Genomic DNA, 25,440 nt, shown 5'->3' with positions numbered 1-25,440 from the left:
TGATTATTGAGTACCTTGCTAAGACAGAGCCGAATGCTCTGAAGCAGTGTCGAACCCACGTCCTTTTGTGCGTCGCGCAGACGTTCTCCCATTCGGAAACGCAGCCGGACAGATTTGTGAAGCAGTTGGGTTTAAAGTTTACTTTCAAAGCTAGAGAAGTTGAGACAAAAGTCTTCGCCTCTGGTTGTATAAGTTCGACAATCGACATCCCCTGCTGAACCACGATACGTCGCAGGTGAATTTACGATCCAAAAGTGCAGGGTTCCATTCTCCAGCTGAATTGTTTCTTACTTGAAGCCTTGCGAGATTGAAATAGTGATACAGTATCTCGTTAGGTTTTAAGTAACCCAAAATTTTATTCTATTACAACACAACTAATAGCGGAAAAATGCGATGAATGAGATAACACCGGTAAGAAATAAGTAAACAGGAGTAGCATATTACCACAGTGAAGCGCGTATGATCAATGATCACAGTAACGTCAAATGCAAAGAATTATTATTAACTTCACATGACAACATCTTGTCACCTTAGAAATCGTTGGTGACTTCAGTAACGTTGTTCAGGTTGCATTTCATTATTTCGATCCTACTACAAAATAAATATGTGGACATTGCAAGGAAATACCGCACAAGTGCATACAAAAGTGAGTGAAGTTCTCTCATCTTATGCAACAGGCATCCGATCAGGCTTATATACAATGAACATCGGATTGTATTAATATCAACTGTTCAGAGTAATTTTCCCCTTTTAAGCCGATATAAGGCTATTTGGTTTAAAGAAAATGGAAACCCTGGGGTGACATCACTACTGAGGTACCAGCGACTTCTTACAAATTGATGTATTTTTCAAGTGAATCGGTTAGTTTTGCAAACTATTCATTCAAGAAAAAGACTACAAAAGAAAATACAAAGAAATGCATGCATTGCAACAAACAGTAAAACAACCGACTGCAGCACAGAATGGATTTCAGTGCATCTTGAGCAATCCTTGCTAAGCACAGTGAAGCAAATGCTGCGGAGAGCAGGAGGTTAAAAGAATCCAGTCATTCTCTTTCTGGGAGGCTTTTTCTGCGCAGACCTATCAGGTCGCGACAGTGGACCATGGGGCTGGCAGCGAGAGGATGTGGTTAAGGGGGACTGGGGTTCAGTGAGGACTGTTTTAAATTTGTCTTTGCTGGGCGTTAACAATCCGTGGGGTGACGGTTTTGCTTCTGTGGCTTTCTGTTCTGTTTCCGAAATTAAACCATATTTACTTCTATCTATTGGTTGGTTTCCTGATAGTCTTGGAGAAGATATAAAGCTCGAAAATCCAAAGCTGTCATTTGATGGTAGTGTACTTTTGCTCGGTGTGTGACAATTAGCGTTTCGCTTTAATCTTTTGCTAGGCTGGTCTGGTGTGTCCTGAGATGAAAGTGCCAAGTCCATGATACAAGGTCTATCTTGCAAACTCTCATTGGAAGCATTATCCATTTCGACATCACTCCGGCGGCTTGCAAGTGGAATGCTAAGGTTGACAGATTTATAAGACGATTTACCTACTATTGTTTCAATGCTTTTTCTTCTCGCAGCAAACGAAAACCTATCTTTGAGGTGATTGCCTGAAGGACGATCTGCATCCTCCGACTCTGTGGTGCTCGAAATATCATATAGCTCTATCCTATCTTTTGGGATGCGAATGTGGAGGGATGCGGGAGGAGCATCATTCTTCGGAGTTAAATCAAACATATTTTTCCGTTCTTTTTCCTCCTTCTCTTTTTTCTCTGCGAGAGCCTCTTCTCTGAATTCCTCCCACAATTCCTCGTATGGTTGGTCCCATGTGTAAGTGAGAACTCTGCCAAGACCCGTTTTGGATACAACTGGATCCACCATCTTTATCTTTTTAACGGGGGTCCTGTGGTACGACAAATCACTATTCGTCATGTCATTTTCTAAAATTTCGTCATCGTTCGACCATGTCTTGTTTGCCGGATGAAAAATTTCTGCTCTAAAATTAGACAACATTGCTCGTGTGTTCCTGGTAGGCAATTTACAAGCTTCACAAACTCTTGCTCCAGTATCCTCATCAGCAAGAGTCACTTGGGCATTTGGTAAAGAAAAGTCATTGCAGGTAGATAAAATTGAAGACATAGGATCTCTATAACTTGTATTCATGTCACTTTCCTCAGCATTTCTAAGTTTGTTGTCACCGCCCAAACCGCTGCACATCACACAATCCCTCCCCCGCTTTGTCTTGAAGCTTTCCAGCAAGTCTGGAATCATTTTCTTCATTGAAAATTTGTAATTGTTTGATGCAGTTCGTGTACAGCGCAAGTTAAACGGGTTTTCTTTGCGTACAGCTTTCAAGTAACCTTTTGTTGCTTTCTTAGCCCATTTCCGATATAATTCTTCAGCTGAAAGTTCTTTTTTTTTCGTCATTTTTGAAACATTTGAATGTCTGGAGATTGATCCCGATATTACGTTGTCTCTATCCCAAGCCAACTTTGGGTCCCGAAGCCCAAACGACTGATAAAGCACATCACCACACCCCGAGAGCTGCAGTGCGATGACATTAACCTCATTATCCGGGTTTTTATACTCGTATCCCGTTAACCCAATTATGGGATAACTCAGTCTTTCGCTGATGTAGCCATGGCAACGCAGTGGGAACGCCATCATGGAGCGCCTGACATCTTTAAAGGTCCCGACAGAGTAAGGGGCGGCGAGCGACACGGGCGGGTGCATCTTCCGTTGGAAGCAGCTGGTTTCAAAAACGGGATTGGCTGGCTTGGTACGGGAGTTGTACTGGTACATATGACTCTCCTGGCCAGTCTGGTTGGAGGCAAAGATCATGGATGACAAAGAGGAGCCATGAGAGGCACTGATGCATGACAAATGTTGACAGGGATACCTGATGATAACAAATTGCGTTGAAAAATATAACACTTAAATTAATTCAGAATTGATCATAATTTAAAAGCCAATTAATGTATCTAATGTTAGAAACGTAAATCTTAAAAGGTAGGTCCACATCCAACAAACGAGAAATGAGATTATTTTATTGACAATTAAAGGAAATAAAAAGCAGACTGTGAAGAGTTACACTTCCAGTTTACCCACGCATGTATGTTGAGATGAGCGATAAACTGGGCGGTTGAAACACTTGCCACACAATATTATTTAGTTCTTAGGCCTACTACTTTCAAGTTTGTTCCTCGTGAACATCCAATTGTTAATTAATGTCATCAATTCTTAAGTTATGTAATATGCATTCTACACAGCTCTATTTATAAATTACATTTATTTTCCGTCATAATTATACTAGCCCTAGAAACTCGTGCGTATTTTTTCCATCGATTCTACCATTTTGTTATGAGTTTTCTTTGAGTTGTAATATTCATGTCTGGAGCTAGAGTCAGGAATTGACCAAAGGGTATAACAAACCTCATATTCAAGGACCAACGCAGCAAGGGCATGTTACAATGTCTCGTATCCATCAGCATCAGCTCAGATGCTGTGGCAACAATGCACTGGAACTCGTGGGGATGCGAGAAGTTGGCGCCACTCAACATCGCACTGATCATCTCATCCTGATCCCCTGGAGACTTTGATACACAGAGACTCCTGACGGAAAAAGGTGAATGAGGTAAACTGTTACTCTATGTCGGATTCTTATCAAAAATCATTTCTGACGTGTTATGTCATAGGTTGGAAATGGTGTAGGGAATTTAAAAATAAAACATGGAAATTTTCCACAAGAAACATAAAGGGAACGGAATGTGAAACATTTCATTCCACGACAATACTCCAGAAACGTTCACACTACAAGCAGACCACACGACATGTAATTCTTATACAATGTAGCTGGAAGTGATCCTGAAATTGTTGATGATTCCAACCCAAGGAACAATCACCTTGTGGAGTGGTTGTGTTGGCGAAGATCGACCAGGTTAACTTTGGCGCGGTCAGCGACGAGTATTTGACGAGGGTGGGCGCCGTACTCCACCTGCCTCCACTTGTCGCTGGTGGTACTCAAGTCTTCGTTTATTATAACTTCAAGGCCACGATTGTGTTTGTGTTTCTGCGTGAAAAATAATGTTGTAATGAAATCTAAAAACGCAAACTGCACTTTGTGTATTTTTTTTTTACATTATCATTTTATATCAGCAAAACCAGTGTTCGGGGCCATTGTGTGGTGTCATGCAATGAATTAAATACTTTGACAACATCAAGCGAATTACAGGACTGGAAAACATGCCAGAAATATTACCAAAACGAAAGATAGAACATAGCGAATGGAGTTCATAAAGGAGGTCACAGTCATCGATCTTTTGATGAAGAAGACACATGGATAGAAAATGTTAACCCGTCTATCGGTTAAAACAACAATTTAACATCCAACTTTATGTTCATTGGTTCAGACAAACCTTTGAAATTTTCGCCTTTGATTTTAGAGCCGCTCTCCATAGATACAAGCTCCCATCATCAGTAGCTAGCATGCATTCCCCGTCCATGTAGGGGCTAGTGCACATGCTGGTTACCACGTGAGGGCTTTGCAGAACGCCAAGGTGCTTAGCGCAACTTTTAGACGAGTACGTTAGCCTGGAGTAGCAACAGGTGTTTGTTAAACTTAACTTTATTATACCTAGAAACGTCATAGAGTTCAGAACAAGTAATATACCTCCGCATCTCAAACGCTTAATCTACTTGAAGAAATAATTATGTTATCTTATTAACAGTAATAATACATAAGGTTTAAGCAAATGAGAAAACATAGCGGAAAGAGGCCTACCAAGCCAAAATTGTAAATCGTATAACGTTTCTAAGCAACGTATACTAATAGAAACTAAAATTTACGTTTCTAGGGGAGGTGATTTACTTGCCTGTCCCCCGTTAGTTAGGCCCTCTTTATAGGTGCTATATTGAAGTTACAACCTATAGAATCCCCACCACACTCGCACGATCAATAATCACTGGAGTGCTGAACTTAAATAGGAAAAACTACAAATTAACTTCAAGGAAAAAAGAAAATCATAATGTGATAAATAAAGACAAACGACCTTCAGCCATCAACAATTCAGGGCAGATAAGGAAGCCGATCACATATTACGCTCACCCTGTGTAGTTGTTATTATCATCTATGTCCAAGACAGTTTTCGTTCCATCTACAGACGTTAATAAAACGTGATTCTGTGACCTTGTACCGACGAAAAGGCGGCTGCTTTCTTCTCTGGAAGGCTGCACATCAATCTGGAGAATGCGGCCATTCAAATCGAACCTGCAAAGTTTTATTTCTAAACTTGTTTGATATAGTGAAGTATCAGTCGTGACTTAGGCAAGTTGTTCTGCCATTGGACAAATATAGATTTGTAGTTTGTTTGGTTTTAGATGATAGGGTAGGCGACAATATTCCTACGCAAGGTAGGCTAAAGAAACCCGCACTTTGTAACTGTTTTTAGTCTGCACCAAACTGTTGCAATAAAAACAACTAAGCGACAATTTCAGCAACATAAACTTTCACAAGAACTTAGATGTGGAACTCGAGACGCTTCTGTGGCCTAAGAGTAAACCTCGTACAACTACAAGTGCACAGCAAACTAGTCACCAATTCCTACCTGTAATCAGAGCCGAGATGCAGCTTCGGAAGAAACTCTCCCTCATTCGCATCATCATACTAAAAGTGCAGCGGATGCAGTTAAAAGAGGTACGATTACAGAATCAGTTAAAAAATTCATCACCGTATAACTTATGCTTGAACAAGGCTGCCAAGTAAATGTGATATTTGTAATTGCATCATCAGCAACTGTATATGTTTATCTTGTTCTCATTCAGTGATTTTTCATGCGATTACGTTTTAAAATTCTAGACACTGCTTGAAAGTAGATAAATCAAAGCACTCACCGTTTTACAAGTATCCGTACACAGCAGCTGAAGACTTAATTCATCCATAGCCGATCCAGCAGCTCGTACCAAAATCCCGTAGTCATAGGTTTTCCTAGACCACAAAACATGATTAAAACCATACGAAAGTCATTTTTAGACTGGCCGATTTAATACGATGCTTGGCTGTCAACTATACTGTCCTGGCTCGACACCCTACTACATTGGAGGTTGATACACAGCTCACCCTCCAGCCAGGGTGTAACAAATTGGGTGGGTGTAGTTACTGAAACACCGGCCATCCTATACGTATCACTCTACTCTTGTTAGTATCGTAGATCAGTATAACTAAAACTTTATCATTTTATTTCTGACGATCGGTAACTCAGAATGAGACCAACTTCATTCTTTATTGTTAAACGAACAGAAATATGAGATGCTCAAACTGCTATGGAAAATTAGATATCGTGATAAATTATGTTAAGTGAAAATAAATAATAAGAATCAAAGCATATTATATAGTTTAGTTTGACATGCTGTGTATATAAAAGGGGCAGGCAGTGTTGTAAGACCTAGAGTAAGCAACAAAATCAAGGTCAGAAAAAACATAATTAAGAAAGAAACAATAAACTTTAGCAAATAAATTTAAATTTCAGTCATTTCGTTAATTCATGATACATCAAAGAGTTGTTCGTGCCATGTTTGTCAAATCTTTTTCGCGTCACCTTGAGTTAAGATGCTTGTAGCACAAAGCTCCTCCCGAGTAGCTGGAATCATAAAAGATACGTTCAGTCTCCATGGTGGTTTCTTCCAGGAGGAGCTCGCTCAGCAAAGGATGCGGAACATCGAACATGAAAGGATCCAGACCTGGTGGAAACTGATGCTTTTCACTGTACCCGTTCTTGGGAATGAAATCTTTTGGAATTATGTCGCATTCAATGGTGGCTTCCTGTTCACAGGTTTGCACTGATAAATGTTGAAAAGGAACTTTACATTTTAGTTATTATTATATACTTCAAGCAGCACTGGAATGAAAATCTTATTTTCCAGTGGTGACCACTTGTTCTAATACAGTGGTCAGGAACCTTTTTAGGCAAAAGAGCCATTAAAGCTACATTTTAGGAAATACACTTCCTTGAGATCCATAGGTTACACTGCTTTAACAATTAGTACAACTAACATGTGGTAACACTGGTGAGTTGTGAAAGTGGGAACGCGTCTTCGCAAGATAAGAAAAATAGCGAGGGTTCTGGGGGTCTTCCCCACAAAAAATAAAAAATTACATTTAGTTTGGTGCATTCTGGGCGTATTTTCAGCTCTAAATTGTAATGAAAAGTTAAGATAAAACTTTTGCGGTTTTCACTTTAAAAGATTAGATTTTTTGTGAACCAGATGCCGTTGTCAAAAGAGCCATCAAAATGTTTCCGACCCCTGTTCTAATAGCTAACTTGGTAAAATCAAATTCAAAAACAGAAAATATCCCTTGTCTCGTTTTCATTCCAACTATGATTTTGAGAAAGCAATTTGGTTCTGCACAACAACTCAAATTCGTTCATACAAACCTAAAAGCTTGTTTTATATGCACTATTTCCCGGAACTACTCACAAGTAGGGTTGAAATATCCGGATATCGGTTAACCGATTAACCAAGGCATTTTTACCTATCTGATATCCGGATAATTTTATGTCGGTTAACCGTGTAATAAAAAAGTAAAAGTATTACTGTGTGTTGAGTGTTTTACGCCTCTTTTGCAATTTTGAAACCCTGCATGATCCCAGATTTCTGATGGATGATAAACTTGACAGACACGTTTGGTGAATTCGGAAAAAGAAGCAAGGTATACGCTCTCGCAGCAACCCTATTGCAAAGGTTACTTGGAGAGGTTGCAAGAGATCCTGAACCTAGAGTAGAAGATGAAAGCAACTTGGTATCAACTACTTCTGCAAGGGTAGAAAGAGGGCCTATATCATATCTTTGAAGGAACAACTAGAGCAGCGTTTCTTAACCTTTTCTGACTTTAGCACCCCTGTAAACATGCCTGACCAGTCTAGCACCCCCTAACTATCATTGACATAAGACTACTACAGTACCAATACCGACCAAAAGTTTCGTACAGGCCGAAATTTTAACATGCCTTCAGATCGCTGGAGATATATTTTGTAATGAAGTCTCTTGTTGTTTAACAAACTGAGCAGTTGTTTTAACGAAGTTGATTCAGGATTTGGTATCTGGCTTTCATTCACCAACAGAAATTCAATTATTACCATATGTAAGTGAATCAACTCTCTTAAAACAACAGCACCGTTTGTTAGGCGACAAAATATACAAAATATACCGCCAGTGATCAAATAACATGTCAAAATTTCGACGCCGCCATTAAACTTTGGCCTGCACTATTGAAAGGAAAGCGAAGTACAAATTGATCATTTTGTTTATCCTTCAAAACTACTGTCGTCATTGGTGATAAAAGAAATAGGAAAACCCGAGAATAGTAAAAGAACATGGACAAACTTAAGCATATTTAAGTTACCCAGCTGGGTATCTAGTTACACATGTATCAATATGATTTATGTTGTTAGGCTATGTGTGACCAATTTCTCTATTCGAGGCTTCGTGTTTGTCAAAGCCACTCTCATATCGTGGAGCAACCCATGTTGAAGGCGGCTCCGGCCCATTGTTTTGATTTGGAGCATGGTGGAGAACGCCTTTTCACACAGGTAGTTAGTCGGAAATGGGACGACCAATTCCATTGCTGCTCGTGCCAATGCAGGATGTGCTGTCAACTGGTCACACCAGAAATCAGCAAGCGGAAGGACGAAAGTTTGTCCCACAACTCTGATTCACCTGCATGTCAATCATAGCTTCTCCTTTAGTCTATTAGCCTATGATCACTCATGTCTGCCAAGAAGGCTGCTGTATCCACTCTGGATACTTTGCCATGGTGGTTTCTAGAAGCGAGAGGTGAGCAACAATATTACAACAAAACACCCACCAGATATTATAAGTTCGCACAATCTACTCAGGATCAATTTGAGTATTTGACTGGGAGATGACTACATCATCATAATCCATCGTCGGTTTGTTCCCCACTAGTGGGGGTGGCCGATTGTTTCCGCGCAGCAATTGTTTTAATCCCTTTTCTCCATTTCACCCTGTCCCTTGCATCTTCCTCCTTCAGTCCGACTTTTTTAAATTCATCCTTCACTTGTTGTTTCCACGTTCTTCTTGGACGACCGCGTTTCCTCTTCCCATCCACCTTTAGATCTAGTGCCTTTCTAAGAAAACTTCCTTCCTCCCTCCTTACAATGACAGCAAATCATGTAGGCTACTTCGAAACAGCAATCATTGATATGACAACTGCTGATACTGGCAGAATAACAAAAAAATGCAGAAAATTAAAATGGCATTTTTTGATATTATACTGCATGCATTTAGCACCCCCTACAGTCTATTCCAGCACCCCCAAGGGGTGCTAGCACCCCCGGTTAAGAAACGCTGAACTAGAGCAAGCCATCATGTCAGCATCTGTTGCTGCTACTGCAACTCCACCTTCCAAATCCAATACCATAAAACTTAGCAGAAGGACAATCCGAAAAGAATGTAAAGTCTATGAAGCAACAGCGAAACGGCCGGCCAATCTTCAAACTCTTTATGAAGCGTTGCTTACCATTCAGCCCACTTCTGTAGAAGCAGAAAGAGCATTCAGTGCATGCGGGCTTTTTGCTACAAAACTCCGGTCTCGTCTAAACGATTCAACTATTGATGCGTTGTGCTTTTCGAAATGCATTACAGAAAACATAAGCATTCGATAGTTTTCGTTTTATTGTGCAAAAATGAAACAGAGTTGAACCATTAACTTGTAACTGAGTTGCTTGTAAGATAACATGTGTATTTTAGTGGTTAAAAGACTAGATATGCTGCGACAGGGTAGCTTTCAGTGTTCCTTCCAATATCCGGTTAACCGGATAATAAAATTGTCAAATATCCGTATATATCCGTTATCCGGATATCAAGCTTTTACAACTATCCGTTCAAACCTACTCACAAGCGATTAGTTGTCGCTAAGAAACAGAGCGATATCCAAGATGGTGTTGTCTGATATTCACATTACACTCTACATATAAAATTGCAGAACCAAACGTGTATTTTATGCATCAAAAATCAAATGCATATTGCATAGTGTTGTTAAATGGGGTAGCCTACTTTTTGCACATGCTTTGGATGGACAAGAGAATTCCTAGTCACCATTACTAGTTTCTAATACCGGTACCCTTAATTTAATTTTGTCAAACAATAATGCATTCGAAATATCTTACAATGCAAGCCGTCAAATTTATAAAACATTTATTTCACATGCATCTTCACAGCAATCAAACGTTCATGTTGTTTTATGCTAAATTAACTTTATAAACGTTGCAACTTACATATGACAAGTTTTTCCAACCAAAATCTCAAGATGCGGTTTAATAAAGGAAAGTGGCCATGGAAGATATGTATTTAGCCACACTTGAAGCGAAAATGAGTTGAAGTAACTTCAATGGTGACATTCTTAGCGACACCATCATGTAAAACAAAAGAGAACACATAATTTGGACAACAAATGAGAAGTTTCCTCACCTCATCGGGTTCCATGCTGAACTGCTTGCCATCAATTTGGTCGCAAACGTTGAAAGGAAAGTAATGTGAGAGCAAATCCAAAAACGTTCCTTGAGTGATGTCACAATGGTCGACAATTAAATTCTCTATCTGCTCCCCGACGTTTGCTATGTCTGGAAAGGGAAAAATAAAGCATGGACTTTTATGTTCATGCCTCATGGGCGAAACACGGTGTCTATCGCTGTTAATTCTTGCTACAATCGGCTGCCGAGAAACATTAGAGTTGATTGGATGGTCTGAATGGCTAGCGTGGAAGCTACACCATTATGGTTAGCGAATCGCAACTGCTTGCTGTACTAGTGAATTGAATGCTCATTGCTCAGCCTTGTGCTGATAGCCGGGAAGAACGCCCCTTTCTTCACAATGAACTTTTATGGTTACCACTGAAAGTATTGTTGACCTAACCAAGAGCATTCACTAGTTGGCTACAACTTTCCAATATATCGTTTTTATTTCAAGCAACTTGATCTTTTAAGTGAACACCTCTTTGATGTAATAAATATTAACATGACAGTACAAGGTGACTAAGGAATCTTGTGATGGTTAAAACATATCATTGTTACTACATATATCGTTGACTCGTTGAGGTAAAACCAAATGGTGTTATGTCCAAAATCATCAAACTGAGATAAACGCAAAAAAACATTTATTTTTTTGAATATTTTTGATATCTCAAATGGATCAAACACCAGTGCCACATACTTTCAACCATACCATGCTCTCCTTGGTTTGCACACAAGTAGATGTTTTTCAAAATTGTGTGCCACCCACCATTTTTTTTTACACCCCTTTTTTGGACATAGCCCAGTGAGGTTCTCAAAGTAACAACCGGTTGTAAAACACAAACTGGACATAGCCCGTTACAATGCCAGGATTGGATTTGATGTGGTGCTTTTGAAAGAGCGTGGCATTGTTTGTAATCATGTAGTCATCTGCAAATGGAGTTTTCCAGCCTATTTCAACAATTTGTGTATGTGGTGAAGAGGTGGTGCCTTCAAACAGAAATTATATATTGCATGGTAGCGTATCACTTTGTAAGTGTAATGCTCGGCAGATTGCACTTATTATACTTACAACAATTTTGCTTTGTTTTGCATTGGATAAACGATATAGTGATATTACTTTTACAGTGTTTGGATTAGTGGCAGATCTTATCTTATTATAGTCTTTATCAGATCTTGACTTGTATTCAAAAGCATTAAATTCAGTTAAAACTTAAATAGTTCCAATAATCAAGAGCAAAGCATTTGTCAATGTTATACAGCAGTAAAACCTGTTTAGTGTTTGGGGTCTGAAAAAAGAATGAACAACGAAATGTTAACACATGACTTCTCTTAACAAAATCATCATTTCTGTGATTAATTTCTTTACAAAACTCCAGGTTCAAATGAAATCTTTAAACAATAAACATTGACATAAAATGCGTACACAGTACACAAGAAGTTAGCAGAAAATTTATGTACAGCAAAAATCATGTAGTTACCATTGAAAAATTGTCCCTAATGTCACATCGCTAGCCACAAAGTGACTGGCATCGATATCTTGTTCTCACACCCACATCGACATTCTATTATTGTTATATGCGAAACTGCCTGGATTAAGCTCTGCAAGAAGCTTTCCCAGTCCGAGGATAAAGATTCAATCAATTAAATCCACAGTCGAAGTGTACTAAGCACTAAGCAGTGTAAAATAATTATTTGTGCGATCATAAAGGATACACTGGCAGTTAAATTATGTTGTGCATCAGGATACAACTTCTGTTGTATAACAGTCGGCGGTAAAAACAACAAAATAGATATTATCATGCTTTGCTAGCTCATGTGCAAAGAAAGCAAAGATTTCATGGTGCACAATGACCTTGTGGACTCGCTGTGTAGTTGGCTCAATGTTATCGACAGCTACAGTAACTGTTTACTGAGATTCACTATGATGCCCTTAGTTCATTCGGTACTTCCAGCTCTTTTTACAGTCAGCAATTTGTAGAAATGAGGTGGAATAAGGTTTTTATTACAAAGCTTTTCAAGAAATTTGTAGAAATGAGGTGGAATAAGGTTTTTATTACAAAGCTTTTCAAGGTCTTTGTATTTGTCTTTGCAGATACCTGGCTCCTCTTCGTACAATTGTGGCAAGCATAAGTTTTGTTCCGATGATTTTCTGGTTGATTGCCTCAAATTACAAATTCTAACTTTTTGAAACTCTTCATTTGAATAACTGTATTTGAATGACAACATTTCAGGATTTTGTTTTTGAAATTTCAATTGCATAAGCTTTGACCAATACAATTTTTTTCCAGCCTCTTTTCCTTCATCTATCTTCACAGCAGGCCTCGAAATTCGTTTTTGTTGACGGCGGACAAACGTGTCCAGTCTGATCAGCTATCTCGGCAGACAAATTAAGTCTCACGGCGGACACACCAGTTTTAGCGCCAATCGTCATGCTTAATCACTTTATTTTGATAATTCTTCACCATTTGAGAACTATAGCTACGGCTGAGAAGGCTTTTTAAATTTTCAGCGAAGTGACTCCGAAAGGCTTTCATCAAACCAACGACGTGCGCTTGAAGAGTCAAAGCGCCGTGTAGCAGCTTAATATGCCGCATAACTGATTAACTTCCACCAAACGAGGTCATGTGGCTTCTTGCGTCACAATGCTCTTGGCACGAATCGGAAAACTTCTACACTAACGCTACTATTTTCTGCTGTCCAAAGTTTCACTAAGTTTTTTTTCTTTAAGTTTATTTTTGCGTGTCATGTGAGCAAAAGTGAATTTTCCCTGGGCCTTTTCTTTCTTACTGTAATACCAAAACTTAACAAAGTTTGTAACCAACCTTTGCTTATCAATATTACTCGGAGATCAAAGCCAGACTCTGTGACGTAAAACTTGAACTACGTTACGCGTGATTAGTGTAGAAGTAGGCTACCAGTAGGCTACTCCCATTGATTCTTGGCAAAGAATTCACCTTTGTTACGTTAATTCAATGTCATCAATCGTTGAAGCAACGGAAAAATCGAAAGTTTTCCTGCTTGAATGGAAGCTAAGTGATAGAGTATTCACATTTTTTAGATGCACTGGAAATTATATTCTTGCAACAATTGTTCGAATGTTCGTGCTGTGCAATGACAATTTGTATCGCTAGTTCCTGTGTTATTTTTCAGCAGACAAATATGACCGACCTAGAGGGTACTTCCCGCGGACATCACATGCTGTGACGGCGGACATGTCCGCCGTGAATTTCGAGGCTTGTCACTGTGTTTCTCCAAATGGGAGAAAAATGTGGAAAAACTGTTTCTGACTTAAAGTTGTGCACATTGGTATAGTCCCATAACTCCACTATAGGAGAATGCTTTTTAAATGACATTGCAATGGCAGTCTGCCATTGGTCAGTTGTGAAAATGGATTTCTTTCTTGTTGCCGTTTCTATCACAGAATGTGTATTGTCATTTTCATTCTGAGAGTGACCTGTGACAAGGAAATTCAGAGTAATTTCTTTGATATTCATATTCAAAACAGCAGTGGCATAGGACAACATTAACACAACAGTCCTGTTGTTATTCTGTCCTGAACATCGGTCACAGAAGAGATGTACCACTTCCTTGCCTTGTTTGTCCAATCGTTCCAAGTAATTGAACACAGCCGTTGCAACTTTGTAGGAACCTTTTTTAGCTTGAGAGTCTCATTCCAGAGAAAACACATTGTTTCCATAGAATTTATGTTCGTCACTGTGAAATTGTAATTTCTAAGCCTCATTGAGTAATAAAATGAAGAGGTTGGGCCATAAGGGCACAGGAGAGTCTTTTCAAAATCAAATGCAGCTACAACTGTCTTTTCAGATTTTTCCGCGACTTCTTTTAAAAGATGTTTAACTTCTCTTGATCTTTCTTTTTCTTTTACATGCTGTTCATAGTTTGCAATCTGTTCTTCAGTCCTGGTAGCTTCTGGAGTGTTACTGAAAGCTGAACACATATCACATTTATCATTTTTTGGTTTATGCAGCTTCAAGTTAAAACGGGTATTAAATGTTCTCTTGTAAAATTCATATGTCTCTTGCCTGTCATAACCTTTCTCAATACACCATGCTTTGTACATCCTGTGCATATCTGCAACTGTGAGCTCTTCTGGTAGGTACTTCCATTTACTATCTCTTCTTACATAATGTGATTCGACAGTTAAAAACTGTGAATATGTGCGATCATTGGTGCTTCCCTCTCCTCTTCTACTGCATTGTGGCTTCCTTCTTTTCCTCGATCATCTGGCAACACTGTGCCACTTTCTGTCAACTTTGATAAAGCTGTGTCCATCCTTTTCTTACCGATGTTTAAAGTACGGTATTAAGAAAGAACGGCTGACACACAACTATTGAATCTTTGCTCTCAGGATGAATAATCGTGTACCACTGTACCTCCTACTATTCACTCTTTCTCTTCGCTTTCCAGTTCTACATGTTTCTCTCCTCCTTGATCTGTTTTTTCTTTTTATTTGAACACATTTAGTAATAAACAGTCTCTGAAGATCTGTGTGTCCAAGTTGCCAAAAATGTGTATTAACTAGTTTCCTAGCCTCTTCTGAAAACTTTTCACCACACTTGAACCTGCAATGAGTGCAACATGGCTTTATATTCCCAAGTGGTGCTTTTTCACAATCTTCTACAGTGCTTCCAAATCTTCGTTTACCACTCTGCAATTGCGCTTTCTTCACAAATTTTTTCCATTTACTTGGATTTTGCTTTCGTTTTCTTTGCTGCAGCAACTGGGGTTGTCTTGCTTCAGTCCCTGATTTACTGAAGTTGGCAGTGCTCAATGTCAAGATCTGTTTTATGTTACACAGAATAGCAGATCCATGACTATGGATATCTGTATCAAATAGTGTCCAGTCTAAGCAGTCTTTCATAATTTTGACGATAAAAAATCTCGCTTCATCTTGGCCAATTTCTTTACCATGCACAGTCTGACCAGTCTCAGTTCGGGAATAAGTTGCTTTAAAATTTTTTTTATTATTAGCCAAACACAAATACACTTCTTCTCCATCTGTTAATTCAACTTTATCTTCAGAGTCTGGTTTTCCTGTAGTAACTACTTCTTTGGTAAGATTATTGTCAATTTCTTTGTCTGCTAGCAATGGTTCAACTACACTCTTTGGAACTACTGGTGCATAGGTGGGATCATCTAAATCACTCACATCCATATCCGACACACTCACATCCATATCCGACACACTCACATCAGACTCTTCTGGATCTTCTCTGTTACTGGACATATCGTTGTGACAAGAGTCATCTAGCAACAACTTATCTGTTGTTATGCTTGTCTCAGTATGATCAATGTCCCACTGCACAATCCATTTTCCCCAGACTTTCCTTTCACTATTCCATAAACTCTTGCATCTCTCCAAGCTTCTCCAAAAATGGAATATGACCACCTTTCAGTGTCCTCAACATTGTTTCTGTCAAACTGCCATGCCTCAGTTGAAACTCTTGAAGTGACTTTAATTCGACGCATCACGCAATTAACAATACTGTTTATGCCAATATAATATTTTCATACACTTAATCTTAAACTACTTATCTGCAAATATAAAAGTTACAAAAATCAGCATAAAATTAATTTTTAATCTTTAGTTTTTAATCATAAGATTAATCTAACAAGCTAAGATTTCTTCTATAATTGGCTTAATATCAAAGCGAGGCTTGGAAAAAGTATTTGAACAGGGAAAGATGGAAGGAAAAGGGGGAAAACTGAGACGATGGTTGGATGACATCAAGGAGAACCAATTTTTTCAAAAATACACAAACTCCGGCTCTGATCCCATGCTCCGACTCCAATCCAGCTCCGGTTTTTGCTCATCTCTGTTAGCTAGCACCTTGTCGGTAAATGCGTGGTATAGTGATCTTATGAGGATGCAAGTTCAATACCATTTCACCATTGACAAAGAAAAAACTGTTTGATAAGTTACATTAAATGTTGCTTTGTATTAGCTAAGATCTCAATGTAGCAATAGGTTTTCTGTCACTCCACCACAAGTGTGACTAGAGCAACAAGCAAACCATGAGCGCAGGAATATCAGTATAATGACTGGTAACCAGACTGGTCATTAACCACCTGACCAGAAAAGGAAGGATTAACAATAACACGAAGGCATGATAATACACCAGTTATCATACTACAGTACCGTATTTTACGGACCATAAGGCGCACTTTAAATTCTTTTTTTTCCTCATAAATTGATCGTGCGCCTTATGGTCCGATGCGCCTTATGTATGGATCAAGTGCGGTAGTGCTTTATTGCCTACACTCAAAACCAGTACCGATATACCGTACTATTATATATGGTCCGGTGCGCCTTATGGTCTGGTGCGCCTTATAGTCCGGTGCGCCTTATATATGAACAAAAAACTAATCAAAGCAATTTATTGACAGTGCGCCTTATAGTCCGGTGCGCCTTATGGTCCGTAAAATACGGTATATTAATTCAGGTGCACTGCACAAGTTATTTTCACACGAATGTTGTTTGGCGATTCAAATAGGTTATAATTTTCTAGAAAGGACTAAATCTTTTGCATTTTTTTTTGAATTTGCATCATGACCTGAATGGAAAATTGAACATAGATCCTTGGCACGATTCCATAATAAGGGGGTTACGTCCATAATTTATGGTAGCATTGGACATAGACCTATTTATACTATCAAGCTAGAAAAGGGCTATGTCCACAGTTGTAAATAGCCCAGTTTTGCTTTCAAAGTATGCGAGGTATTTGGGAGTATGTCCAATTGTCCATAGCTTTACCTTGAATTTGATTACACAGAAGGCTGAAACCTGGAGTGCTGGAAAGAGCTATGTTCAAAAACCGTGAAACTGCAATAAAACAAAAAAACCTAAAAGTGGACATAACCCGGTTTGGTTTTACCTCAATGATATATAAGACAAGTACATTGTAGAAATGTGAAACTATCGCATGCAATTTACCACAACTTTACACATATATATGTAAAGAGTTTTGCTTGATACGCTTGTTACATGTTGGTTACTTTTTGTCAGTAGAAGTGTTTAGAGGACAGAAGAGCCAAGCATTTCGAAGAACAACATTTTTCACGTTTATTCAAACTATGACAGCTTAATTCACACAATATGAATTTTAACCATTTGAGTTACCTTTGGTCGATAATGTGATTTTGACTTTTACAGCAGTCAACAATCTACTCCTATGAAGGCCATGATGCATTACAAATGCCCAAACAAGATCAATAAGTGGAGGCAATCATTAAAAACTCCCATGGAATGAATGTGCGTTTGTTGTGTATCATACATATTATATATAAAAAAATTGACAGGATTTTTGGCTTCATACTTGAATAGACCTTGGTCAATCATGCTCATAGATACACTTTAAACAAATCAAAACATTAGAAGGTCTGTGAAAGTCGCATAAAATATGACCTTTTTAAGACAAAAAGTCATTTTGGGGTAAGGCATGTTTAGGTGAAAACTAAGAAAAAAAAACACAAAAAGTTTTGTTGCATTTAAAAATCAGGACCAAAGGTTAAGGTGAATAACATCTTAATTCGATACTAGTATTATAATTTATATACTTTGAGCAGTGTGTAGTACTATTACTACTACCACATGGCCGACTAATACTATTACTACCTGGCCGACTAATATTTACTTTAAAATAAGTACCACTCTACCTGCTCCTAGTTTGCCTTTTCCTTGCCTTGCACTCCACATATCTTTGACAGTTGGCTGCTTCAATAGTTTGCTAACAACAGATGGCTTGCCAAGAGGAAGAACAGGCTGTTTTGGTAAAAATATCCTGAAATGGAGTATACATATATGTAAAGTACCTGATCTAGTACAGAAAAAGTCCAAATAATTCAATGGATTAATCTAACCATTGCAATAAAAGAAAGCTTAAGCAGTGTAGGCTACAGTAATTAACTACAACTAAAAAAATTCAATCAATCATTCAGTTCAGTTGTTTTTATTTCTCACCATCACAGCAAAAACAATACACGTCAACATAGCAAAGGTCGAGAAAAAGGTAGAAGCAGCAAAACGCAAATGTTAAAACGTGGTTGTGAACTTGTGACCAAAGCAAGTTATTAAGTTAAAAGGATTTGGCATGGTTTAGCACAATCAAAAGAGTCAAGATTTTGTCTATATGAGTTAAATGCTTGCTGACTTTGGATGCAATTTTTCAAGCTGTCTTCATAGTTTTCAGGTGAGTTTTCAACCTGCTATTTGCTGTTTAACTTTTTTAGCTTCTTTGTAGAATAATACTTAAAACTAAAAAATGGCAAGGCTTTAAAGCTAAGCCCATGAATGAACACGGTACACGACAACTGGGCGATACCCACTTGGGCGAGACCAGGTGGGCCACGAGACAAGTGGGCGACGAGTCAAGTGGGCGTCGAGCCAAGTGGGCGACAGACCAAGTGGGCGACGGCCAAAGTGGGCGACGGAAGCGAAAGTTTAGCCGTTCGAAAAATAAAATACGACTTTTAATTTTTACTTTAAAATACAATGATTGATTTGTGGAAGGGAGGCAATGAGAGTTCTCACGCTGAGTTTCACGAAGCATTGGAAGCAACATTTTCATTATTTTTTGTAGTCTAGTAATAGCGCTTGCTGTTTGATGTTAATTTACATTGTGACATCATCTTGACACATTATTTTGCAACACACAATCCAGTCTCTGAATATTATAAACACTTGCGGTAGGTCACTAGGTCAGCCAGTGCTGAGATCTTAACTACTAAGTAGCTGGTTTGGTAGGTACATGCATTAGACATTGGAACGTTTGTAGTGATTTTCAAGCGAAAGTTTTTGTTAGTTGTTCGAGTGTGTTATTGTTTAAAATACATGTAAAACCTTACATACGAATCATTAACTACGGAGATTAGCATAACTTTGATGCTCTAAAAATAAAGTCATATTTTTCAATTTTTAGGTCATAAACAAAATAGCCCTAGTAATGACTGTCAGTCACAATGTGTTCTGTAAACTGCTGATGCGGCTACGCAGCGTCTAGACTAGAGCATTCGAATTAAAAATGTCAGTTGACTTTAAGTGCCCAAGTTAAAATTATGACTTATGCCTCTTGAGAAGTCCCACATAGTCTGTGGTGGATCCTGTCCATTAAAGTTTTATTGGTACTTTCACATACAACATTGTAAATGTATATAACTTATTAGCAAGTCTCTATGAGACATTGGATTTTTCGCGCACATACGGTTTATGCTCGTCAAGAACACTAATTGTGCGCTGTTTTTTTTTTTTTTGATCATTGACCGATTTTTTAGCAAAATGTCTGAAAAATATATAGTCAATTCGGTCAAAATGTCCAAAAAAATATATAAATCAACCATTGTACTTTAAAGTAAAAATTAAAAGTCATATTTTATACTGACAAGCTTTGATAACGGTTAGGGAACGTTCATAACTGACTTAAACCACTCTTTGGCCATTCGTTTGTCTCTTTTCTGAGGGGTTTCTCTTAAGCTTCACGATAAACCCTGATGCCGCAAATTGCAAAATAATGTGTCAAGATGATGTCACAATGCAAATTAACATCAAACAGCAAGCGCTATTACTAGACTACAAAAAATAATGAAAATGTTGCTTCCAATGCTTCGTGAAACTCAGCGTGAGAACTCTCATTGCCTCCCTTCCACAAATCAATCATTGTATTTTAAAGTAAAAATTAAAAGTCGTATTTTTTTCCGAACGGCTAAACTTTCGCTTCCGTCGCCCACTTTGGCCGTCGCCTACTTGGCTCGTCGCCCACTTGGTCCGTCGCCCACTCGATCCGTCGCCCACTTGGTCCGTCGCCCACCTGGTCTCGCCCAAGTGGGTATCGCCCACTTTGTCTCGCCCAGTTGTCGTGTACCGGAATGAACATACTGATTACTGATGCATAACAAGGTTTCAACCTGGAAAGTTTCCAGTCAAACAGTCATAGATATCTCTGTAACTGATCATATTACAAGAGCAATATAAGCCTTCAGCACCAAAAAACAGCTATCTGAACCCAGATATATAACATTACCATTGACATAACTTTGTATCATCTTGGGAAAGCACAGGTTTTTGTTTCTTTGCAGTAAACTCAAATTTTCGATTAATCTCCTGTTTCATAAATAAAAAAACAAATATTAAGTGCAGTAGGTATGAAATGGAATGAAATCGATTAATTACATAATACATATCCTACATACCGGTTAATTGTAGAAGCCAACTTAAGCAAGAAAAAGGTCTTATACAGACATAGAAAAATTGTACTGCAACCAATTCAACAAACTGAACTCTACATGAACAATGCAAACACAGCAGGAGATAGCAAAGAATATGACAAATAAGAAAAATACCTCACCATGCCATTAGTGCTACCATAACATCAAACCAAAAACTTTACAACACAAACTAACCAATAACCACTTAATTATATTATAACCAAATAGTGTCCTTGTATACCGTATGGTACGAATTGGATAAAAGAAAACTGCAGTTACAGTGCAATAAAAAATTATAAAATTGTAATACCGAAGTTAAAAACAATTGAAAAAACAAGCTCAAAGTACAGATATAGACTTACATCATATTCTAAAGTGACAGCTTCCATACATCCATACTCACTGAAAACCGATTGGTAATCTTTTAGTGCAGGTTTGCTTATGTCAGGAAAGCAGAATTCATAGAAATCACTACTTACATTCTGATGACTCATTATGCAGCATATATGTATCTAACCTACCGAAACCTATCTAGCAAAGCATGCACGATCTAACAGACATTATAAACATAAGAATAACTTTGGTAAACCATATTATACAACATTTGTACACAAAATAACAGTTAAACAATAAATACTATTACTGTACATATTTATTTTATCCGTGTATAAGTCGCAAAACTTTGCACCAAATCTTGCCCAAAAAGGTTGGGGTGCGACTTATACACGAGGGTGCGACTTATACACAATAGGGTGGCCAAAAAAAATGGAAATTTTTTATTTTTGTTTGCACACCCTCTCATTTGAGGAGGATTCATGAAAAAATGACACTGTGAAAATTTGAAGTGAATCCGACAAGAGGAAGTGCTCTCCCACCGACCTCAAAGTTTGCTTTCTTTGGCATAATTCGTCAAAATTCCTTGAATATGTGACGTAATTATTTTTTGACTTATTTACATTGCAGTTGCAGCATTTTTGTGTAAACCATTGTTTTACTCTGAATTTATGATATAATAAGTGTTTCCACATGCAGAAAAACAGAAATAATACACAAAATAGATCACATTAACAAGCGTTTGGTATGAAATAAAATGCACTAAACTTTAGCTAAAACCGCATAAAAGTACGTTCACCAGTCACGATCGCAACACTTCATGTGACAACACATTGCCCAGAAATTGCAAGAGAAATGTTTGTAAAGAGTCAAGCCATTGGTTGACTTTATTGCACTTGTTGGAAGCAGCTTTCTGTGGTGCTTGACCACTTGATAGAGGAGCTGGCGCTGTTGTTCATTTTTTGTATGGACTTCATTGAAGTCAGTAGCTAATTTGACTGCCCGCTCTGCACAATCATTGACGGCTTTGAGATGACGCCAAACTTTGCATGCTTCTTTATAATCATCACGATCACGCCATGTGTCAACAGAAGCAGTGACTCGAAAAGGTTAAGTGAACGCTATGTTACAAACTGTGCCAAAGAGAGACGTTAAAACTTGACAATTTTGTTTGGGGCAACACGACGAACATCTTCGGGAAATGGGTCTTTCTTAAGAGCATTAACGATTGCCTTCTTTTCATCATCTGTGTTATTATCACTGAATAAAGGCAGTGCAGCAAGATCCTCACTGATGTACCACAAGCGCAACCTCAACTTTTTTTTGCCACTTGAGAAATTGCATTGTCAACCTCTTTCTAATCCTCTGTGAGCTGTAACATTGCTAGGTCATTTGTAGGGGCAGATATTGATGAAGGTGCTGCAAACCAAAAAGTGGCATAGATGGTAGTAGTTAATATTACATCATCTGCAACTGTACTGCATGCAAGTGGCAGTGTAATCTTATTGACCTTCATCTCGTAGTAGACGGCGAAGAACCACACCCCATACAGGCAGCTGACATGGCCCTCAAGAGAGTCAACAAATGGACACCCACTCTCTAGTGTTGACTCCCTTGAGGGGCTATGTCAGCTGCCTGTATGGGGTGTGGTTCTACGAGATGAAGATCAATAAGGTTACACTGCCACTTGCTTGCAGTACAGTTCTTGTGAGTGAAAGCTAATATCGCTACCACTGCAAAGACTCACGTTGTTACCAAACTAAAACGCATCCGTTTAGAGCATATAAGAGAATCAAAGCACAAAGGGAGGCGAAATTCAGCTTCCCAGCTGACCTCAGAAGCTGACTTCACCCAGAGCTTAAGTGCATTATTTGATATTGCACATGCTAACTGGGAATGCCGCATAACAATACCAGAAGATTGCCAGTTTTTGATAGACCAAGGTGGTGCATGACAGATACTGATGACAACAGAGGACCCAATGCATCGGCAAGCTGCTGCAAAGTATAGAAAGCGCAAAGATGATGAACAGAGACGCAACGGAAATCGCATTGATCCAGTACCATCAAGTGCTGCTGCTTTCTCATCTGAAAATGATTAGCAAATGATGAAGATTCTTCCAGTGACCCACTGTTTACACCGTAAATCCAAATAACACCAAAACAAAAGAAAACCCAGTAGGAGCAGCCATTACCAAAACGCTGCATTATCGATAATCCACTGTTTAATGCAGCACTGAACAGAACTATAACATCAAGTCGTCAAGCAATGATGATCGTCACTCCTGCTCTTGCTGCAGCTGGAATTGATATAAATGAATTGACAATGTCACATTCCTCTGTCATGAATGCTCGAAACACCTCATGTGAAAGCCTGGCAGCTGCAGTGCTGCAAAAATTTAAACCAACAGTTACAGTTCCACTTGTTGTTCATTTTCATGGTAAATATTTGACTAATGCCAATGGCACAAAGTGCGAATCTTTGGCCATTGTAGTTTCTGGTATGCATGTTGAGATACTGCTTGGCATTCCGAAGCTGCCTGTTGGAACGGGATCACTAATGGGCCAAAAAGTAGTGGAATTCATACACGAGTTGTAGCAGAGCACTTAGCTGCACTTTGTTTTGACACGACATCAAGCAATACGGGAATCCACACTGGAGCTATCACTGTCATGCAGCAGGCATTTAATCGAAGGCTGCTAGTTCTTGCATGCCATGATCTCAAAGTCGTCAATGATTGTGCAGAGCGGGCACTGGGCAGTTAAATTAGCTACTGACTTCAATGAAGTCCTTACGGAAAATGAACAACAGCGCCAGCTCCTCTATCAGGTGATCGAGCACCACAGAAAGCTGCTTCCAACAAGTGCAAGTAAACGCCAACGTGCCAACAGCTCCATTAAATAAAATCAATGGCTTGACTCTTTACAAACATTTCTTTTGCTTTTTCTGGGCAATGTGTTATCACCTGAAGCGTTGCGATTGTGACTGGTGAACGTACTTTTATACGGTTTTCGCTAAAGTTCAGTGCATGTAATTTCATTCCAAACGCTTGTTAATGTGATCCATTTTGTGCATTATTTATGTTTTTCTGCATGTGGAAACACTTATTATATCATAAATTCAGAGTAAAACAATGGTTAACACAAAAATGCTGCAACTGCAATGTAGATAAGTCAAAAAAGAATTACGTCACATATTCAAGGAATTTTGATGAATTATGCCAAAGAAAGCAAATTTAGAGGTCGGTGGGAGAGCACTTCCTCTTGTCGGATTCACTTCAAATTTTCACAGTGTCATTTTTTCATTATTTTTCATTATTCCTCCTCAAATGAGAGGGTGTGCAAACAAAAATAAAAAATTTCCATTTTTTTTGGCCACCCTAATACACAAGGTTCTGAACTTCTGACAAACAAATGCTACGGATCGCGCGTTAGCGCTGCTATTAAGTGTTATTATTTTGCGTTCAAGGATTGCGAGCATCGCATTAACATGCTCACTGCACAGCATGCATGTGAATTTTAACGCGAACATCTCGCATGTGCGTGTGCGGCAAGCTTGATTGCAATGAGAAAAAGGCACGTCTCGGCAAGCAAACACGTGGTGACATGAAAGTACGGCATTTTTTTATTCCAAAACAATTGTTTTTGCGAATTGGTGATTGTTGCTTTTCAATAAAATTTGCTAAAAAAAATTTTGTACCAATATTTGAGCCAAATTTTTGGGTGCGACTTATACACGAATGCGACTTATACACGGATAAATACGGTAATATTACAAAAACTGCTAAATGCCACTCAAAAAAGACAAGCAGAGCAAATTAAATCAAATATAATTATTACTGTACGGTACGCTCATTCTCCTAAACACGAATTTTTGGTAAAATAACCTGAAACACGAATTTTAAATAAAACAGACTAATGTTTGTTTAAACTCAAAAACTGAAATGGCAACGTTAAGAAGATTGCTATCCCTATTTCTGCACTAAAAATTAGACCAAAACCGCTTTTCAGATTTCAGCAAATATTTCACCTAGGCCCAAAACCCTGCCCCTAATAAACTTGAAACTTTCTGACCGTCTGCACTAACTTTGCTGTTAAATCTCTTCTGGTGAACCTAGAATTGCCATTAAAACATCAATAAAATTGGAAAATAATACTTTAGCACCATGTGGCAAATAAAAGTTCAAAACAGCAACCGCTAGATGGCGATAGTAAATTTCGCGTTTCAAACAATTTTACCATTGCGCAAGAGCGGACATGCTTTTATTATATCCGTTTTGATCTGGTCATGGAAAAGGTAAGGAAGTGTAATGAAGAGTAGTCTTTGCCTAGGATGCAGATATAATTCAGATATATGCATTAGAGAAT

The 25,440-nt window shown here is 38.5% G+C and overlaps 1 protein-coding gene across 1 annotated transcript; it reads right to left on the bottom strand.

The window, feature by feature from the left end:
- Positions 1-334: 334 nt before the first annotated feature.
- LOC145764800 (uncharacterized) lies at positions 335-22,653 on the bottom strand. Its single transcript, XM_082576476.1, has 12 exons — positions 21,103-22,653; positions 20,569-20,636; positions 18,197-18,321; positions 10,476-10,627; positions 6,584-6,807; positions 5,880-5,973; positions 5,594-5,652; positions 5,095-5,256; positions 4,406-4,580; positions 3,893-4,059; positions 3,423-3,602; positions 335-2,889 (listed from the first exon to the last, which is right to left on the bottom strand). Exons 1-12 carry the CDS (start codon positions 21,232-21,234, stop codon positions 1,032-1,034), a joined length of 3,396 nt encoding a protein of 1,131 aa, XP_082432602.1. The 5' UTR covers positions 21,235-22,653; the 3' UTR covers positions 335-1,031.
- Positions 22,654-25,440: the final 2,787 nt, after the last annotated feature.

The sequence above is a fragment of the Aplidium turbinatum genome, chromosome 2 (genome assembly GCF_918807975.1).
Source record: "Aplidium turbinatum chromosome 2, kaAplTurb1.1, whole genome shotgun sequence".
NCBI classification, from domain to species: Eukaryota; Metazoa; Chordata; class Ascidiacea; order Aplousobranchia; family Polyclinidae; genus Aplidium; species Aplidium turbinatum.
Note: the sequence above shows the minus strand (reverse complement) of the source record. Positions and strands in the feature narration are given on the sequence as shown.